This window comes from Myripristis murdjan, chromosome 17 (assembly GCF_902150065.1).
Source record: "Myripristis murdjan chromosome 17, fMyrMur1.1, whole genome shotgun sequence".
NCBI lineage: Eukaryota > Metazoa > Chordata > Actinopteri > Holocentriformes > Holocentridae > Myripristis > Myripristis murdjan.
This window is the reverse complement of record NC_043996.1, coordinates 21,912,982-21,933,054: the sequence shown is the minus strand read 5'-3', so window position 1 is coordinate 21,933,054 and position 20,073 is coordinate 21,912,982. Positions and strand designations below refer to the sequence as shown.

The window sequence follows — 20,073 nt, the reverse complement described above, 5'->3', positions numbered from 1 at the left end:
TATCATTTATAACACTTCTTCTAAAACAAATTCAATGTTTTATCCCTCACTGTAGTGATTATTCATGTAAACACACTTAGGTGAAATTCAGCTGTTATTGTTATATGTCTAAATATGCTAAATAAGCTGTCTGCAAGGTATCAAGCTGATGTAGTGAATGTTATGTGCAGGCCACTACTACTAGCTAGGACACCATTTGCAACTCTTTAACCAAATAGGGCGAAGAAGGCTTGATCATTGGCTGAGGAGATGAGCCAGGCACTGTGCCACATGGCTTGTGGTTGGCTAAGTGAAGAGTGTTAACCCACTGTTGGCAGCCTAAGAGGAGGCAGCTGCCTTCCAGTCACCACTCGGGGAACAAAAGTCCCTTGTACTGGGAGATCTGTGTCAGGAAGCTGAATATGAATTAAGAAAACTGAATTTGAAATGGGAGAACCAAATTTGAAATTACTGTTAAATTCAACATTGATCATCTTTCATTTCAAATATTTGCATTCAGTTTCAAATTTGGTCTTACAAATAAATTTTTTAATACATTCATTAATCAAATCGAATTTTTGAATTCAGCAGTTTAACACAACCATGGAAAACTCAGTTAAATTAAATTTAAATATAATCTAATGTGATGTCATTAATCTGGTTCTTTACATGTTTGCCATGTGTAATGGCTTTAAACAGTTTAAGCGAGTTTTGCATTTTTCTCTGTTTTCACTGGCCACTTCCTGTGTAGGATGATTTCCTGCCAGTGACCACATCATACCTGACTCCACAATAAGAAGCAAATCTGTCACATCTGAATGGGGATTGAGCATAAGTCTCTCTTACTGCTCCAGTTTGCTGTTTAGATTGATAAATGAGTATATTTTAAATTTATTATTTTCACATGAAAAACTTGTATAATTTATCATTGTTTTGAAATAACAGCTGAGCCTACACAGTTCTGACTTAATTTTGTAGCATTGTAGTCCTAAGAACGGCAAAAAATAAGTTACAGAGCAGCAAATAATTATTATCAGGAGCTCCATCCTACTGACTGAATCTTTTACAGTCCATTTTAATCCGTGTGAGTTTCTGTTTTTACGAAGAATGGTCTCCCAGCTTGTTTCACATCTGAACAATTACAATTTTTTTTGTGCCTGCAGACTAATTTCAACACTGTTCTAACTCGGGAGAAGCTCAAGAAAGAGCAGATCATCAATGAGCTGACAGAAAAGTTGCGGAAAGTTACCCAGCAACAGGAGAAGGACAAAGGTGAATGCCGTACACGTTGAGTGATTTGAATGGATGATAATGGTGTCTCAAAGCACAGCACCAGTGTAATTTCAAGTTTGTGATCATCATTTAGGTTTTGTCTGTCATTTATATAGTAATAATCCACATATGGTCTTCTGTAGCTCTACATGTCAGACTTCATTTACCTACCTTCTGTTGAAGCCATTTGGTGCTGTCATTTTTGTCTGGTATGAAAAACATCTGTCACAGACTTGCCTGAAGTCTGTGAAAGATGTTTTTCTCAGTCAGGTAATCCATCACAGTAAACACCCTGCCTTAATTATTTTGTGAAAAACTCTTTTTGTTTTATTGTTATGTGAAAGAATCAGAGTGCCATCAGTGCCGTCTTACAAATGTTATTGTCACTTTTTTTTTTTTTTTTTTTTTTTTTTTTTTTTCAAATAAACTGCAGAATTGTTAGTGGAGACAGCAGATAAATTCAAACTGGGTTTAGCATTGATGTGTTTGTTAATTTAAAATGACAAAACCTGAGGAAATATTAACATATTACACGTTGCACACGAAAATGATCAAATGCAATGCAAGCTACATACAGATTTTGGTCAGAACATCAAACATAGACTGGCATTGACCTTTAATATCTGATGAAAGAAGCCTTTGTTGCATATTTGTTGATTAAAATCATGATATGCTGTTCATGTTTAGAAATGTAGTGTCAAAAATGCATCACTCACCTTATTCTGAATGTCTTTTTTTTTTTTTTTACTGTCTCATTTAAAAGGATGTAGTAAACATGCTGTGAGGTTTTAGCTTGCATTTTGTTTTCTTTTTGTTGCAGCTCTGATAGAGACTCTTTCGGAGGACCGTGCTAGCGTCATGAAGGAGAAGAAGCACCTGGAGGAGGAGCTGAACCGCCTGCGCAGCACCGCCCTGGTCTCCTCTGCCTTCTTCACCTCTGCTTCTGCAGCTCAGGAGGCCACAGAAGCTGGGGCAGCAGCTCGGGCCACGCCTGTCGCAGGGGCCTGTTCCTCTGAGCCTCTGGCTGCAGCAGACAGACTGGCCTCTGTGGCCGCCATTCGAGACGATGAACATGTCGACTCGGCAGTGGAGGCTAGCATGGTGACAGTCCAGTAAGCATCTAAATACAAAGTGTTTAGTTCTTGGTAATTATAGTGATACTGTGGTGAATTTAACCTCCCGTAAAATATTTTTAGAATACTATCAAAACAAATTGTCTAGGCATACATTTTAAAATATCTTGCTACTTACCTCGGTGTTATCTCACGTAATTTGAAGGCAATGCCGCTGAATTGCAGCAATCTGTCTGTATTAACAATGTAGAATAATTTTTCTTGAATCCAGACAGGGAAGAGACTTCAAATTCCCTAATCTTTGGTGTCACTTTGATGTACGGCTTGAACAAAAATGAATGGCTTCAGTTCTTGTGCCCATAATTTGTCTCATACATACCTGCAGTATGTGGAGCGCGCAGTGAATTCTGACTTCTAAGCCAGCTGTTGGTTGAAACATTGAGCACTTGCTACTAACAAGCAATCCAAAAGGAGTATGTCAAAATAACCGTAAAAATAGCTATTTCTAGGCTTAGCGTCGGGGAGTTGAGATTAAACAGAAAAGTTGCAAACCATGCACTGCACACAACCTGTCAGTTTCTCAGTTGGAGTGTTTATATCGAGGTGAAAAGCCACAGGTCCTTTCCCCTTTTTTATTTCAAGATTATTGTCCTGGTTCCCAAATGGTTTTGAAATGATAAAACATTAACAACAAAAGTTATACAACAAGTTTTAGAATATACAACCAAAACCCAATGCAAAGGATTTGCTCATTTGAATCAATATATAATATGTAGCCAACTATTTCTTTGTATATGAAGATGAAATTGGTTACCAGTTATTGACAGGAAGGTGAATTTATAAAACTGAAGGAGGATTTCAGAAGACCAAGTATAAGATAGCCAAAGGTGGATGGACAGAGAGAGGACATTGACAGTGGAAGGCAGGCTAGGAGTGAAGAGTGTAAGTTTTTAATCCTCCTCCCCCATTATTATTCATTTAACTTTTGCAGGCTAACTAGCATTTCACTACAGCAGTTAAAAGCCCAACTATACTTGTTCTCAATTTTTTTGTCACTCAGTATTGGAATCCAAGTCCTCTTTCATAATAATCACGATATTTGTCATTGTTTTAAATTAATACTGTTTTGTTGATATTTCTTTCTAATCTGATGCATTTTCTTTTTCCAGTGATAACGTCTTGATGTCAGAGGAGAAACAGCGGATACTCTTACTTGAGAGGGTAAATAGACATAGGGTGCATCCACAGCTTTAATAGTCATGCAGCTAATGACTTCATTTGTGTCTTTGTTGTTTCTGTCTGTCTAATGTGTTTTAACTTTCTCGCAGACTTTACACATGAAGGAAGAAGAAAACAAGCGCCTCAGTCAAAGACTGGTATGTTGGTCATTATGACTGCTTTTATTAAGGGTCAGTGTAACTTGATCCACTAGGTGGCAGTAGCATCAAAGAGTAAAATCCTGACCCAGGAGGCCAAAGAGCTCACTGTGGATAAATGGATTTTGAGGAAGAGTGTCATTACAGTGTGCTATGTGAGGCATTTTAGTGAAATTGCATACTTGAAGCATAAAAATGAGTGCTACAGAAGTGTTGCAAAAATATCTTTCTTATTCTAAATTGATCGGTTTTGAATAGTTTTCATACAGCATAAATCAAACAAAAAGGATTCAAATGAAATGTAATAGATTAGATAGACGTCTAGTGATAATAATAGGGTAACACTAATACAAACTGAAGAGCAAAGTTATGTTTAGCAGATGCTAAATTGGACAGATATTAAGACAAGGCCTCCAGCAAGTAATTCACAATCAGTACTGTCAAGCCCTCTCTGTAATAAATGTAACATTCCCCTAATCCTTTTCTTTACAGATGTCTCAAAGCATGTCGTCTGTGTCATCACGCCATTCAGAGAAAATCGCCATCAGAGAGTAAGTAATTTTTTTTTTCTTTAAAAAATACCGCAATTACTTAACTTTGTGTTGCTGGTGTGTTCTTTGGCTGTTTTTGTGTTTAGTTAGTAACTCTATCAGTAAACACAGCACAAATATGAACATTATTCTATAATTGCCTTAATGTGTTTTTTCCTGTCTTTTTTGTAAGCAGGCTTCAGAATTTGATATTTCATCCTTCTTTTTCATTTTCATTTCAGTTTCCAAGTAGGCGATTTGGTCCTCATCATCCTCGATGAAAGGCATGACAACTATGTTCTGTTCACAGTCGGTCCCACCCTCTACTTCCTCCACTCAGAGTCTCTCACTGCACTGGACCTCAAACCAGGTCAGTTTTGCCAAAACTTGTGGTCGTGGTAATGAGAAACATTCTCATCAGTTGTTCCATGAATTATTAAGAAATAGGTATGATTGTATGTAACCAAAATGGATTGTAACATGCTTGTAGGTTTATATGGTATAAATGGAATGCATTTTCTATCGTAGATGTACACCCAGTGGTCACTTTATTAGGTATATCTGTACAATTTGATAAAATCCTTTTACTTTTATTATGTCCATAATTTTCTTTTTCTTTTTTTTTTTTTAACACTTTCAGAGAGTTGTTAATACAATTATCTGTTTAGCATTGAGGTCATGGTTAGTAGTGTGTTGTTCTGGACTGTATTGTATTGAGAGGTGTTTCTAATATTCTGCCCGTCATTTATAAATAGGGAGGACAAAAATAGAAACACCTCTAAATATACTGTAGTCCACTGCAAGAGCTCTGCAAACTATAACCTCAATAATAAACATAGAATTAAATTTACACATTCTCCACAATGCCAAAAACTGATGATAAACTTTGTAAAGCATGAATTTATTGCAGAGCTGTTTCATTGAACTGCATTAGATTGCACAGGTGGAGCTAATAAAGTGTCAAGTATTCTCAAATGCAGGGCAATTTATCTTTTACTGTGGCTACAGTTTTTGTTTTAATAAGCTCAACATTTTATTTTTATTTATTTATTCATAGCATCAGGGACCTCCAGACGGCCATGGGTTCTCGGGAAGGTGATGGAGAAGGAATATTGCCAGGCAAAAAAGGTATTACACAGGCCCAACATCCAAGGAAGTTTCTAACATATTTAAGAACCAAGCCAGTACACTGACATTGACTAAGTGCAGCATTAGAGATGTTTTTATGGGTGTACTTTTTTCATGTCAGTGACAGTCTTGTTTCTGAATTGACATGCTTTTGACCTGCTTTTTGTCTCACTGAGCTCGTTCTCTCCTTGTCTCTTTTCCAGGCACAGAACAGGTTCAAAGTTCCTTTGGGAACAAAGTTCTACAGAGTGAAAGCTGTTCCATGGAACAGGAAAGTATAATAGCCAAGTAATGAGCTACAGTGTATATTTATATCGCTTAAAATTTTTGAACAGAATCTTCACACCATAATTCATAACTTGAAAAATGAAAGACCCGAAAAATCGAAAGAATGAAGATCATCATCACGCTACTTTGGCTTTTAGTTCAAGATCCCACCTACTACCACATTTTTTTTCTTTCTTTTTTTTTTCCTTTTTTTTTCTTTTAATCCCAGATTTGTTATTGTGGACCAAATGCTATTACCTTATTAGGGCAATGCCCTATACACTGTGGCATAAAGCCATTTGACCTGTGTGTAAATTGAACAAAAAGTATTTGGATGTTAAATATTAGTTCTCATTATCAGCATTTGTCCTTTTGTGGAAAATACTGTGTCATTATCAACATAATTCAAATGAAAATATACATTTATTAAATGTTTATGGAGGAATGTTCATGGCATGCATATTGATATATTTTCTTTGATTTTACTTATCCAGATAAATGTTGTAGTTGGAAATGTAGTTAATGCCGTTTGTTACTCACAAAGCAGTATGGCCCTCTGTCAATACTGAAATGTATATTATGGCTGACTGATGGAAACAGTCGTCATTGCAATCCTTGAAATGCACTTTCAAAAACAATGCTTTTTTTTGTTGATTTGAAAAGGGAAGTAATTGAGCTGTCGAAACTAAGTATAAAAAAAAGATAACAGCACAAACTTCTCGCTATCATAGAATATTGACATGTAGAAAGGAATTCTTTGTGACTGTGTTTCATTATTGGAAGACATTGTACATTACCCATCAAATCACACATGTAACAATAAATGACTGTATTGTAAAAGATATTAGAGTTTTGAAACAATAAAGGATTGATCCCAAACATATTCTGCTGTTTTGTGCCTTGACGGCCATTCTGTTGATTTCTTACTGAGGATTATAGCTGATGCTTAGAAATGTAAATGATACTATTGCATTTAACCTTGGGGTGCCCCAGGGTTGGAAAGGGGCTCCATGGAAAAATCTATTTGTTACACCAGTGACCTACTGCGAATTTAACTTGCATTTTGTAAATAAAGGTTTGCGTATATTACTTGTAAAACATCATGTTATTATGACATGGGACTGATGAACATAAAACTACACATCATTAGTGTCTTTCAGGGCCTTTATAGTAAATAGTTTGTAATGATTGTTTTAAAATTTTCTAGGGGATGCAGAAATCAGCCTGGAATAGCACAAATTAGAAAAAGTATATTCATTTGATTTAGAATTTTTGCTTTAGTGGAAACATTGGTTAATGTTGGCACACTGTTGCAGGAAACAGACTTCAAAAGGCTTCAAATCAGGGCCCAAGAACGGTGCGGCCCTCATGAGAAGGAAGCCCACCAACATCACTTTCCCAGTTCACAGCGGGGAGCATAGCAGCTCTCCGCCGAGCACTCTCTACCATGTGGGTCTAGGGGTGTTTTAACAATGTTTAGCTCTATTTTCTCCATTTAGCATAAGCCTGTTGTCACATTTGGATGGCTCCTTCATAAATTGATGGTGTGATTCCTACAATTTCGGGACAGGCCTGAATGACAAAATATGCAACACAACATTCGATACCGAGGTGGCTGGCAAGCACCAACCATGTGCACTGGACAGGCTCTTAGTGTAAATGTTTACAACCCCCCACTGAGCTCAGTGCTGCTGGGAGTCACTGTCATCAGGCTGAATGGGATTTAACATTGCCATGTGTACTCTTGCTAGTTCCACCACTAAAATTGCCTTTTACTTGCTGTCAAAACTTCTTTTCCCACTATAACACTTAAGGGCTAATCTTCAGTGCTGTATCATTACATTTGCTGTCAATAAACAGTATACATAATATGCAGCAACTTGCAAAGTGCTGTGCATTTTATTTCTGTTTTTGTTGTGCAAGATTGATTGCACCTTGTAATTCTCAGATTTTGAGGGCAGTGCAATGGACAACTGATAGGAGATTTGATTAAATTTCATGTTTGTTTTCGAGAAATGTTGATTACCTATGATTCAAGTGCTTCTACTGTTTGTTGAACCCTCGCAGGGAAGACGCTATGTAGAAAATCCCCAAATAAAATTCAACACTGTACCACGCAGACGATATCAACGCTAAATGCATAATGCAGCAGCTGAACAGTGGTCTCTTTTATCATCCTCATCATGCAACAAGTTCAATGGTAACTTGAACTTTTTTTTACTTTTTTACGCATGAAAGAATAGATTCATCATCAAATATACTCCATCAACTGTAAAAGGACAGGGATATTACTGAAGCTTTCAAATGGGCTCAGTTAAAATTCAAAGAGGCATTATAATGGCTTTTCTTTGCATGTCAACATATGCTGGAGGCACTAAATTAAGGTTTAGATGAGTAAATGTGAAATATCAAAACGATGTCAAAGAGACGACTCACAAAGAATGCCATATAGTCTCAGATCTTGCCCTTTGTTACTGATATCTTCTGTATTTCAAGATAATACACAAGTTGTATTTGATTTTCCAATATCTTTGACACTATACTAGATGGGGCTGCAAATAAACAAGCATTATTTGTAGAGTAAATATATGCATGAACTTCAAATGATGGATAAATGAAAATAAATAGGAAAGCCTTAACATAACATTTATATTTTCAAAATCTAAATGGAATGAGTGTGTTGAAGAAGAGCCAAGAGGCATTAAGGCTGAAACTGCAAACCAAGGAGTAAATCGACTTAATGCCATCACATTTCCACCCTATTCATGCCTAAGAAAAGGGTTAGGGAAAGAGATTAGGTTATATATCTGCTGTCAGGCGACTGAAGAGACCAAGTAGAGAACTTCACCTAAACAGAATGATGATCAAACAGACATGCTTTAACAGACATGCTTCATAATCTCATCCGTTATTGTCCCCTCTCTGCCTTGAGTACAGGTTCAGTAGAAAACCTTAGACAGGGGCAGATTAAATGTGTGATGAAATGTCTGAGAAATATGTGAGAATGCGCAATATAAGGATGGTTGATTTTCTACCCACATGACGCACATAATCACTATTAGTAACACATATCCACATAAATATGATAATTCAAAATTTAAACACATTTATTGGGTTCATATTGGAAATCATCACCATCTGATGGCATAGTTTTATGGATAATTACCGCCATAGAGATAATGCAGCATATGAAAGAGAAGCTTTGAGGCTTCTCCACTCACTGGGAGGAGAGTGCGTAGGTTTAGTTGTGTAGCTGAGCTGTACCCAAAAGGCAAATATGTGGAAAGTTTGGTGACAAGCATCCAAGCGTGTGGTTAACAAGATTGCATCTGGTGAGCAGAAAGTGTAGGATATAGCTTCACTATGTATTTAAAGGGCAAATAATTTTCACATTAAGTTCAGAGCCATCAGTAATCCCTCCAAATATAGATAGAACTATTTCATTTTCAGTAGAAAATAATTATTCAAATACCCTATACTGCAAATCCCATTGATTTAGTGCATGACACCATTTTTGATTTCCTACCAGAAAACAAAACAGCAAAGAATCCAGTAAACATTAAAATCTGTTGTTTTATTTTGGTAATCTGGCTGCTTACTGACAAGTAAATAATCAATACAAATAGTTCTGAAGTGTCTGAAAATAGACAGGCGATTTAAACTGTAACTAACAGCCATGCATTTTCCAGCTGCAGTGCAGTGTTGAGGAAATGACACCAGCTTTGATGGGTTGTATAGCTTTTGAGATGAGCCTCTTTATGCCGCTTGCAGTTCCATTATGGCTTTGTTCGAAAGCTTGTTTACCTGCTGATAACATACACTGGTGGATTCAGGAGCACCGATCCAAAATCTGCTGCCAAAGTCACTCAAGTCTCATTGTACTGCAGGAGGGGAAGAATGAAATGTTTATGCGGAGGGGAATGCAAATGCTAAATGTGAAATCAAACTATGGGACCAATAAGGGATCAGAATAACTTTGCCAGGTTTTATTTTTAGCCCAGTTGCAATGCTAGCTTTGTGGAACACTCTTCATTTTAGCCTCTGTGCATCTGTGTGCTTAGGTTTGCTCAGTGGAGAAATATGTTTCCCATTTTACAAAAATGGTCAAAATGTAGATCCGTTTTTCAAATGTGATAAAAATACAATCTAATTCAATCATGCCACACATTACCTTAAAAAACTGAAATGGCATTTGGTTATACAAATGCAAGTCTATTGCACTGTGTGTCTGTCATAATATTCTATCAATAACCGGCAGAGCAGAAATGAATAGTAAAAACTCAGAAATTGTACATCCCTTGAACATTTTTGGCTTTCACTGTTAGAAAAGCTATGGTTTCAGGTCAAAGGCATAGCCCTTTGGTTTGCATATTAAAGTGGATTTGCTAGACCTCTGTTAGCCATGCATCCCCATGCAGGCAGGTCTCCAGGGGGCCAGCAGGGCCCCACAGACGGGCAACTAGGGGGCCAGGTGACCCTGTCTCTGAGGTTAGCAGGAAACACTAAAGAGGGATGGGCAGGGAGCTGAGGAGCCACTGAGTGCGAGTGTGCAAGGCTGGTGATGGCAGCTGTCAATGGTTTGGAAGGAGAAGCAGACAGATTGTGCGTTCTGTTGGTGCAGCCAGTTCGCCACCTGGCAGGCTTTTCCTTGTTAGAACTTCTTGCTGTTTCTGTTCTTGTCAGAGAAATGTTTTTCCTCTCATCGTCTGCGTTCAAGGGAAGTTGGATTTGTCAAAATGTTTAAGCACGTTTATTGAAATGCAATTATGAGAGTATGCTCTGTGTATTGTAGTGATTTTTTTTTTCTTTCCAATTATACTGTGATCCAGACCAGCAGAAAACTGAAACCTATGATCGTAACCCCTGCTTTGAATAGTCAGCTACACGGCTGTAAAATGCATTAGGCATTTTACTAGGTTGTGGTTGTAATTAATTAAACACAGTATGAAAAAAATGAAATTATGTAAAAATTGACCTTTTAAGCTGTATTTTTTTATATGGATGTCCGCATGTAAAGGGGTTGGACTTACTGGTAAAAAAAAAATAATAATCTGCAACTTTCAAATCTCAGCATAAATCTAAATACTGATCCATAGTTGTTCAAATGTTCAATTAAGAAAAAAGCAAAAACAAACCATATACGGCTTCAAAGTACATTTAAAAATCAGATTTGGCTGCCAGTCCTCCTTTCAACAGAATGAAAAAAGTCTGTCATTTAATTAAATAAAAATATGCAAGAGAGTAGTGTGGTGATCTTGGTGCCAGAGGTGGCGCTTCACTCTGGATATCCTGGCTTGGGCCTTTAAGGGACATAAATTAACATGAATTAACACATGCATGCAATAAGAAAATAATTAATTCAAGTTATCAGTCACCTCTTCCATTCCAGGAATCTGATTGACAAGATAAAGTAATGTGCAAACTGCTTTTCAAAGCTAACAGCCTGGAGCACCCCTCCTATTAGTTAGTCATTCCCTCAGTATCACACCCGGAATCTGTCATTTCACAATTTTCTCCTATAATGCATATGTGCCGCTCTCACCACTCCACTACAGCAACTGCCATCTAACAAGTTGACACAGAGAATGATACAATTCACGTCCAGTATTCAGTTCCATATACAGCAAGCATCTGAGGCAGACGGGTCAAGAATATGGTACATTCTGTTCTCTCTCAAAATCGCTTTTCCAGGACTCCAAAGAAGCTAGATTAAGCTCCTATGGTATCCTCCGATCACCTAGGATGAGGTTTTGGGATTCACAAGGCATAAAAAAATAAATTAATTAATTTTGAAATTAAAAAAAAAAAAATCTCAACAGAATTATGCAATTTGTCCCATACCTGACCCGTTAATATTATTACTCTTGATATTTGTATAACTAATGCAGCTCCACACTGTGCCATAGTCAAACAAATACTACCGTGCTATTCGCTAAATATTAAAGAGAGACCCTAATGTGGCATGTTTTTAAATTAACATAATGACATTCTCGAAAATTATTAACGTGAAGGATCTTGCCAGTTGAATTTACACTTGCACATCTTTTGCCAAATAGACCAAATAATGTTCAGGGTTTGCTAGCTAGCATAACTTGATCCAAAAGCTACTGTATCTTAGCAAGTTGCGATGATCATATATAATCTTTTATAATATTGGTGAGGATTTCCTTCAACAATTCAGTACACTCTCCGTAAGTTGATTTTAAGAAAGCTAATAGCTAAATCCAAGCCAAAAAGTCGAAGTGTCGAATATTTGGTTCAGTGTTGGGTTATTTAGTTTCAAACAATTTAGTTTTTTCGGAGCGACTTCAAAATATAGAAAAGCGATTAAGTGATTTATTTGCATTCATTGGATGTATAGCGATAATATTATAAGTAACTGTCCAATGAGAGGTGTTAGGTTTGTAATAAGAAGTGCTTCTGTCAGTCAAGCTTATCACAAATGAATAAATATTTATGGAATACCACCAAAGGGCTGAGGTAACCGGCAGAGCAAGCTGCAAACCAAAAAGCACACTTGTCCAAGTTGGGTCAAAAGGAAAAAAAGGAGAAAAAACTGCTCAAGAGGAGAATAGTGTGCACAAAAGTTGTTCTGTTGCCTGTGAGAGTGGTGTCAGCCAGTCCCAGTCCCTGTGGCCCTCACCGTACACTGTGCAGGCCTGATGGGAAACTGACTGCAGCTCAGGACATGGCCTCGTTTGTTCCCAGTCCCCCCTCTCTGAAAAGAGTTATGCTGTCTGTTTTGAATGGACAGCGTTTTTCTTTGTGTGCTCGATCAAAACAGAGGGCAAAGTTAGTCAGCAAGTTGCATAGCTTCTGCATTCTAATTCTTCAAGCCTCTTTTGTATGAAGTTTGACACAATGTTTTACACTGTGTTTGACCTGAATGGGATGCTGGAGGTAGGAACATTTTTCCCCGACTACAAAATAGAAAGAGGTAGAATCTCATTTATTGTCAGATATTTCTCATACTATTAGCGAGCAAATGTATCTACTGTAGAACTACACAAGTAAAACGATCACAGGGGCTAAAAACTCTAGCTATAGTACACACAATGACACAGTGCAGTGTTGCTAAAATATTTATATGCTTTTATCTGATCTATTTCCTAACCACAAGGTATTTGCCTGTGAATCCCTGGCACTTTTGATATTACCTGAAGGCAAGTGGTATAGATTTATACAAGTTATTTACAACAACAGCCAAGCCATTCCTCTGGAAACTAGGCTGCAGATCAAAGGATTGTTTTGATCTCTACTTAGCATATTTGTTTAACCTAGCCAGTGATTCTGAAAAGTGCACAAGCTTTTCGGTGATATGCAGAGCACCCTTTATCCGTCTTTTTCTTCTGTTAGCTCTGGATTTAAGTACTTTCTGTATTTAGGAGACAACTGGATTTGCCAGCTTTTGAAATTTAGTTGCCCACTGCTAGCAGTCTTGGCACTCAGAAATAGATAACTAGGTATGTTCCACTGCTAATCCTGATCGGCCTTGTAATAGTATTTGCGGACTGTACAGCACTCAATTAGGGCATAATGTGCTATTTTTATTTCCTTTAAGTTGGATTAAATGTGAAAACATGTTTGTTTTTTCAGTTTCCATCTACTGTTTACTGTGTGGGTACTTTGCAAAGTATTGTTTTATACTGTTTCAATCAGTACCATTCTCTCCACACAGGATTGCAAAATGTCAGGAGAAAAACAATGTCCAAGCGCTCTCTAAAAAAGATGCCAGGGCAATCAGGAAATTTTCTGGAATGCTTAAGAGAATGCATATGCACACAATGCCCTAATTCTCTCTTACTTTGGGTTTGGGAAAGATGAGCCCAGGTTTATTGAGAGCCAAAAAAGGGGGCAGATGGCTCACAAGAGGATAAACCTGGGAAGTCATGCTGTAAATGTGTTTTACAGAAAACAATGAAAGGAGCGGACAAAGCGATTGTGGCAAAGTCCTTTGGAAAATGGAAAAGCAGCTCTCTAAGGTCCAGGACCATGGAGAAGCCGGATGAGCCGTCCGAGGAGAGTAAGGAGGAGAGCCTTTCCAACTGCACCTGTGAAGCCCCACAACAAGGCAAGAAACCAGTTTGTAAAAGTACCCCATTTTCTTATTTCAGGTCCATGCATATAGTCTTATGTCTCTCAGCTTATTTTTCTTGTGGCAATTTTAATTATTACTGTGGTGACTTGTTTTTCGATTTGACTCTCTGGCCTGCCATATCCGGTGAACAAACAAACCACATTGTTGGGCAGGAGAATTCCTTTTGAGGGAAAGTGTGTCTCCAATGATACAGTGTTGCCAGAAAAAGACAAAGCAAAAAATAGCAACACAAAAACAGTCACAGGTGCATGGGAAAAAGAGAGAACCGAGTGAATGGTCACTGCGGTCCCCAGGAGGTCTTTCAGTGTAAGCCAGTGCGGTGGGTGGACTTCTGACAAGGACATTGGTTAGCAGCCAGGTGGAGTGTGTAACTGAGAATGCTCCTGTTTATTCTTTTCACATGCTAATGTGGCTCCTATGTGACTTTAATGCGGCAAAACTTTTTCTTGGAGTTAACATTTTTGTTGTTTCAATACCTGCGCCTATCTCAATGCTGTGCTGACTCAAAGGCTCCGTGCTCTTTTATCTGAGGTATGTAATGTGCCTGAGACAGAGATATATCAGCATATTGTACTTAAAGTAAATGTTTGCTGTGGTAGAATATTTTGTCTGTTTTTGACGTGTATGTCATTGTGAGTTCAGTAACATCCAATTTCTGACATCAGACTTTAAATATCAGTAAATGGATACAGGTTAATTTTCCTGTTAATATTTAGAGCAATGGACACAAAAACAACCAAGATTCACACTGTGGTGGTCATTAAATAAAGTTTATTATTATCATTACTGTTATTCTTACATATAGTATGTGTCAGAGATATTACTTTGAGACTCAAAATCAAAGCGAATGAATGACATCAGTATAAATACCTTGTGGAGCCCGTTTTAGTGACCGACTGTTCATGAATACATAAGGAAGTATGCATAATACAGTGAAAATGTTCTGCCATAGAGACATACAGCTATCAACTTATTATTTGTGATCACACAAATAATTGGGCCTTTTCCTTTTTTAAAATAATCGCAGCCTTCTTTATTAAATGCACTGCATAATGTGGACAAATGACAGGTGTTTGTCTTTCCAATGCACTGAATCTGGTTTCCAACACCCTGAAATGAAAAGACACATTATGGCCCAAGTTCGGAACAAATGCACCCCTATGTGGACAAAGTAAGAACAGTGGGGTTTTTGGATGAAGCAAACAGGCCATGCAGTCCTTACTGGGCCATTGTCTCTGCTTTATACTATTGTACTAGTTTATAAGATGGGTCGTCAACATTATAGTAAATATACATTAAAATTTATGCTCAGTTTTCATCACAAGTTCACATGCATGTCTAATGTCAAATTCAGTTCCACAAAAGAACAATGTGGCCCCACACTATGGATCTTTCCATACCTTGTAGTGTAAAATCTGTAAATAGCATCAAAGGCATTGCATCTGCCATCTGCACTTCTAGGATCTCTTCTGCATAACCATTAAAACAAGCTGTCTCAAAGGACATCATTCGTATTTCAGCCTCAACCCTGAATTACTGTGTGTTCATTATAATTATAAGGGAGGAGTGTTGCCAGGCTAGTCTGCAGAATGCCAGGTGCACACTTCCATAGTCTACCATTTTAAACAACTCAGAGCATTAACAACAGTATCTACATGCTATTCAGCCATCAGTTCACTTTTCCTATTATTCTGAAATTCAAATCAGTCATCCAAGCATTTTGTATGGTGTAACAGACATACAGGAAGAAAGTGCAGTACTTTGTAGTGTTCCATTTTCCTAAGCCTGCTTAGGTTATGTGACTGAGCCATGCTGCTGTGTGAAATTTTATCCCGATACTGGCACTGTATCCTTGTGAGGGAGTCTTGTAAAATAGGTTTACTTAGCGCCTTTGCTGGCATTTTCCGAAGATAGCAAATGCACAAACACTGCCCATGATCGGATTAACTGTTCAACAAAATGATGTAACTCTTTGTCTTTCTTGTGTGGCATAGGTTTCTCTGCTTAAGTTTAGTGGTCATCCAGAGGAGAATAGAAGCATCACAAAGCCAAAAGTCAGATCATGATAATCCATATATTATTCCTATACCAGATGACAGCATATCAGCCTTGGTTAATTATCCTTGTCAAAGCATAAACAGACCCAGCTCAGAATGAAACACTCACCCAGTAGTTTCCCGGTATCACTACATCTACACGCACAGACCCCAACTGCATCTGGCTATTACAATATTTAATATGTTTGACATTTAATTTTGAACTTTACCTGGTGATTCTCTCCTGTGTTAAAGATGAGATTTAAATTACATGTGATAGGTGTGAGGGATTTTTGAGCACCAAAATATAAAGTACATTATGCCAAGTACACAGAGAAACAGGAATTTACACCTGAGGACATGCAGCCATACATCCAAAATCAAGGTGTATCAATACAAAATGTTAATTGCACAATTTATGAGAGAAATCAGTTGAAATATCTCCATGGATCTTACTTATTTACATTTTAATTACTACTATTACTTATTCTTATTTTTTGGATGTGGCCATAGCAAGCCCAATTCCTCCCCTACACTAGAAAGAAGCAAAATGACTGTTTTTTTCCACTGGAGGTTTAGATGCTTGTTTATCACTTTTAAATACCATCATCTTTGCTGAAATCCCCTCTCAAAAGAACCTTTCACTTGCTGGAATAAATTCAAATTAAAATTTAAATCCCTCTTTGCATTTCTTCAGCCTCTTTTAAAATAGCTGCCTCCTTTTAGAAAGCTGTTTATGTAGTGATCTGTTCATAATCCAGTTTGTTTCTCAACAGCGAAAAACACAGAAATCGTATTATCACTATCTTGGAGAGATGATGCGAGAAATCAGGAAGTATAAATGTCTGGATCTGTGGAAGTTTTCAAAGTTGTAAAGCTGGAGAATATGGCAAAAGCCTTTCAATAAAGTAGTCTGAACATTGCGATTTGACTTGCAAATATGTATAGAAATATAAAGTACACTGTACTGTGATAACTCCAAATAATTTTAACAACCTTTACTAAGACTTTGAGAAATAGACAATATGTGCTCCTTGAAGAAATACCTAACATTTTGCCGTGCGTTCCCAGATAATAAAATATAGCCTGTAGATAGTATGTTTCATATGGATAGATGGCTAATCAGAAATGTTCTTGTGTGTGACGTGCAGCTTTCAAAGTGTGCAGCTGAATATTAACCCTTGGCACCAAGGCTGACAAGTCATGCGGATCTCTGTAAACAGCCCTTTCCAATCTCATGAGGTGCTCACCTTCTAATATTTTCAGAAAAACAATATCTAATCAGAAATTTAATAAATATAAACAGAAACAGCAGACATTTGCATGCAATGCCTTTTGATAACAATCCATTTCAAATGTAAAATGACTCAGAAGAGGCCATAGGGAAATTTAATTTGCTCAAGCTAGATTGGATTTATTGTTAGGAAACAAATTATAATTGTGTCTCCAGAAAGTTAACCAAGATCTAAACAAAAGGAAATCAATGACCCACCCCCATTAATCACTCAAAGCCAGCTACTTGTGCTGAAGAAACTTACTTCATAATCAATTTCTTTGTTTTGCTCAAAGGGCATTTGCATTTTGGTTCATGTCAGCAAGCTTCCTGTATCTGGTGCAATCAAAAAAATTGCAAGCCATCCACGTTAATGGAGGGTTTTTTTCTTTTCTTTTTCTTTTTTTTTCCCTTTCTTTTTTTTTTTTTTTTTTTTTTTTTTTTAACTTCAAGTGCATATCTCTGAATACTCAAAATGATTTTGGCTTGTCATGCAAACCGCCCAAGAAATATATAGACGAAAGCACACATTCCTGATGGCAGATCCAACTTTTTCTAGTGCTTCAACTAAAAAAAAGTGCCTGTTTGCCAGTTTCCTTTACATAATTTTTTAATGACTAATATAACCAGACAATATTTTCTGCTGAAGATGAAATCAGAGTTTTCAGGCCAGACCAGATAACTCCTGTTATTTGTGTCTAGGCATACTACTGCAGTCACCAAGGTCATTATCAAAGCCATTATACACACCTGTTACCATTGTTGAGGTGTTTGTTTTTGGCCGCTCATCCAAGCTCCTATCTGGCCATATGTAGACGTGTCTGGTTCATTGTGTGCCTGCCTGACAAGAAAACAGACCCCCAGATCTAGACTTAGCCTGCCAGTGACACAACACCACGAGCTCAAGGCCTGTGAACTACAAAAGCTAAACCTTGACTTGCCAGCCAAGCACTGATTTCTTAAGTGTAAGCAACTGGATCCTCACATTAGAGGGCAGAACCTGCAGTGACCACTAATCCTTAATGAATCTGGGTTTCTACTGATAAGCTGATTAATAGATTTTTTTTTCTTTCACGTGGTTAACTTTTATATAGATGATTGCCTGTTTAGACAGCTTATTTAACAACATATAAATGCATTAACAAATTAAACCGTGCTAATCAGCCCTTTATACCTGGATGTAAGAGGTCTGACCACATCTTAGGAACCACTGGTGACCGTAAACATACCAAACACCCTTGATTGTGATTTTCCCACCCAAAAATGAAAATAATTTGCAATGTCACATCCTGGAAAATTTAGGTCGTTATACTTATCCGGTCGGTCATTTTGCCTGTTTGTTGTTTTAGCAGTTTATGAGGACAGCCTGAATGTTTCATAACCGCATGTATAGAGGATTTAGTGACTTTGGACATTGCAGAATAACCCAGGCCCTAGATTGAAAGATGCAATTCAAAGCAGAGGTTGGAAACATTCTATATTTGCCCATACAACACTGAAATATTATTGAAGTGTCTTCAAAGGACACTGAATAAACATATTGTAAGGTTGCCCACGGTCACACACAAATCACACCAAAGGGGATTGTTGGGAAGTAATCTAATCATTTCTTTTAACTGAGACACAGTGACATGCAGTGTAGATAATGATCCCCATGAAAAATGCACTGTATTTTCAAAGGAATATTCCCTGTCTGTTGACATCAACATAAAGATAGTTCTACATCCTGGAGCCATATCAACAACATGTACTTATGTTTGGTTACTCGTATTTGCATATGCAAATAGATTTTAAAAATTTAATTCGGTCCTTTTATGTGACTTTCTGTGATGAACAAGGCATCAAGTGGTTGCACAATGGCAGTGGGGATAGGGCTGCACTACCACCAAGAAAAGGCATTTGTGTCATTTTTGACCAATCTTAAAGCATTTTAGCTGAAATTAACCACAGTTTAATATAGATTACTACACTTCTATTATCGTCAGTGGCGTGGTGTGAATATGCATTATTGTTTGGGTGCGTTGGCTGCCATGTGAAATTAGTTGTGTTGCTTTGTTGAAATTGTGGGGTTGGGTGTGAGCGAGGGAGGGGTTTGTTGAAGTTATGCCGGTGACATTTTGATCTTACAATGCATTAGAAGAACTGAGTTAAACGTATTTGTGTAGGTTTTGCAGGAGGAAGGTATAGCGTTCAAAACAAAGGGGTGCTGTGACATTTCACTTTGCTTACATAATTTGCAGCAGAATGCAAAAGCTTTTAGACACGCAGATGTGACCCATTGTAATACCTTTCTAAATGCAATCAAACACTTTCTACAAATATGAGCAGGACTTTTTAAATGTGAACCCTTGTTTGACATGTAATTTTATCCAACCCACTCCTCTTTCATTTCTCCATCAGCTCTCTCCAGTTATGCCCACATTTTCTGTTGATGAAATAGCTTGACAAAACACTAGTTTATGTACTATGTTGGTAGTCAATGAGACTTTTTTTTTTTTTTTTTTTTTTAGAAAGATTTCCACAGATGTGAGGGCCAAAAGAAAACGTTACACATTTGTAACAGCAGTGTAAGGGAAAAGACAGTCCATGTTACTTGATGTTCAATATATTGCTCCGTCACAATTTGTCAAGATTGCTTTGAACGAGTTGATTTTTTTTATGGATCTGTTTTCTGCAGTGAGCTCCTCCCGTATACTGGTGTCTAGTTCAGGACATGAAATAATCAGCCCAGGAACAATCCCCGTCGCTGTGTCTTTACACTCAGATTGTCTGCATCAGCAAAGAAAGAACATGTTTTGTTATTTGATAACATGCTTAGATAGATGGGTCTTTATTTTCACATTTTTAGACTATTATCAAGCACAAATGGTGAAAAGAGGGGCAAATAGAGCAGGTCTACTCTCTTTGTATGTCTCTTTCACAGTGTACCATGAATTGGCTCTTGAAGACAGTTACAAATTAGACTTTCAAATGAGGCATTAAACAAGGTGATGATCAACTGCCAAACCTTAAGTAATGATATTCTCCATTCTCAAGTCCCC

At 37.4% G+C, this 20,073-nt stretch overlaps 2 protein-coding genes across 2 annotated transcripts in view; both read left to right on the top strand.

The window, feature by feature from the left end:
• Positions 1–1,038: 1,038 nt before the first annotated feature.
• On the top strand, positions 1,039–5,845 carry LOC115375869 (RB1-inducible coiled-coil protein 1-like). Its single transcript, XM_030075449.1, has 8 exons — positions 1,039–1,251; positions 2,072–2,363; positions 3,494–3,545; positions 3,653–3,700; positions 4,193–4,251; positions 4,473–4,600; positions 5,288–5,358; positions 5,562–5,845. Exons 2-8 carry the CDS (start codon positions 2,110–2,112, stop codon positions 5,637–5,639), a joined length of 690 nt encoding a protein of 229 aa, XP_029931309.1. The 5' UTR covers positions 1,039–1,251; positions 2,072–2,109; the 3' UTR covers positions 5,640–5,845.
• Positions 5,846–12,412: 6,567 nt separating this feature from the next.
• Positions 12,413–20,073, top strand: part of LOC115375649 (suppression of tumorigenicity 18 protein-like) — a 42,878-nt gene continuing 35,217 nt past the window's right edge. Inside the window, 2 exon segments of the mRNA XM_030075126.1 lie at positions 12,413–12,525; positions 13,537–13,696. Coding sequence (XP_029930986.1) covers positions 12,472–12,525; positions 13,537–13,696 — 214 coding nt within the window. The 5' untranslated portion in view covers positions 12,413–12,471.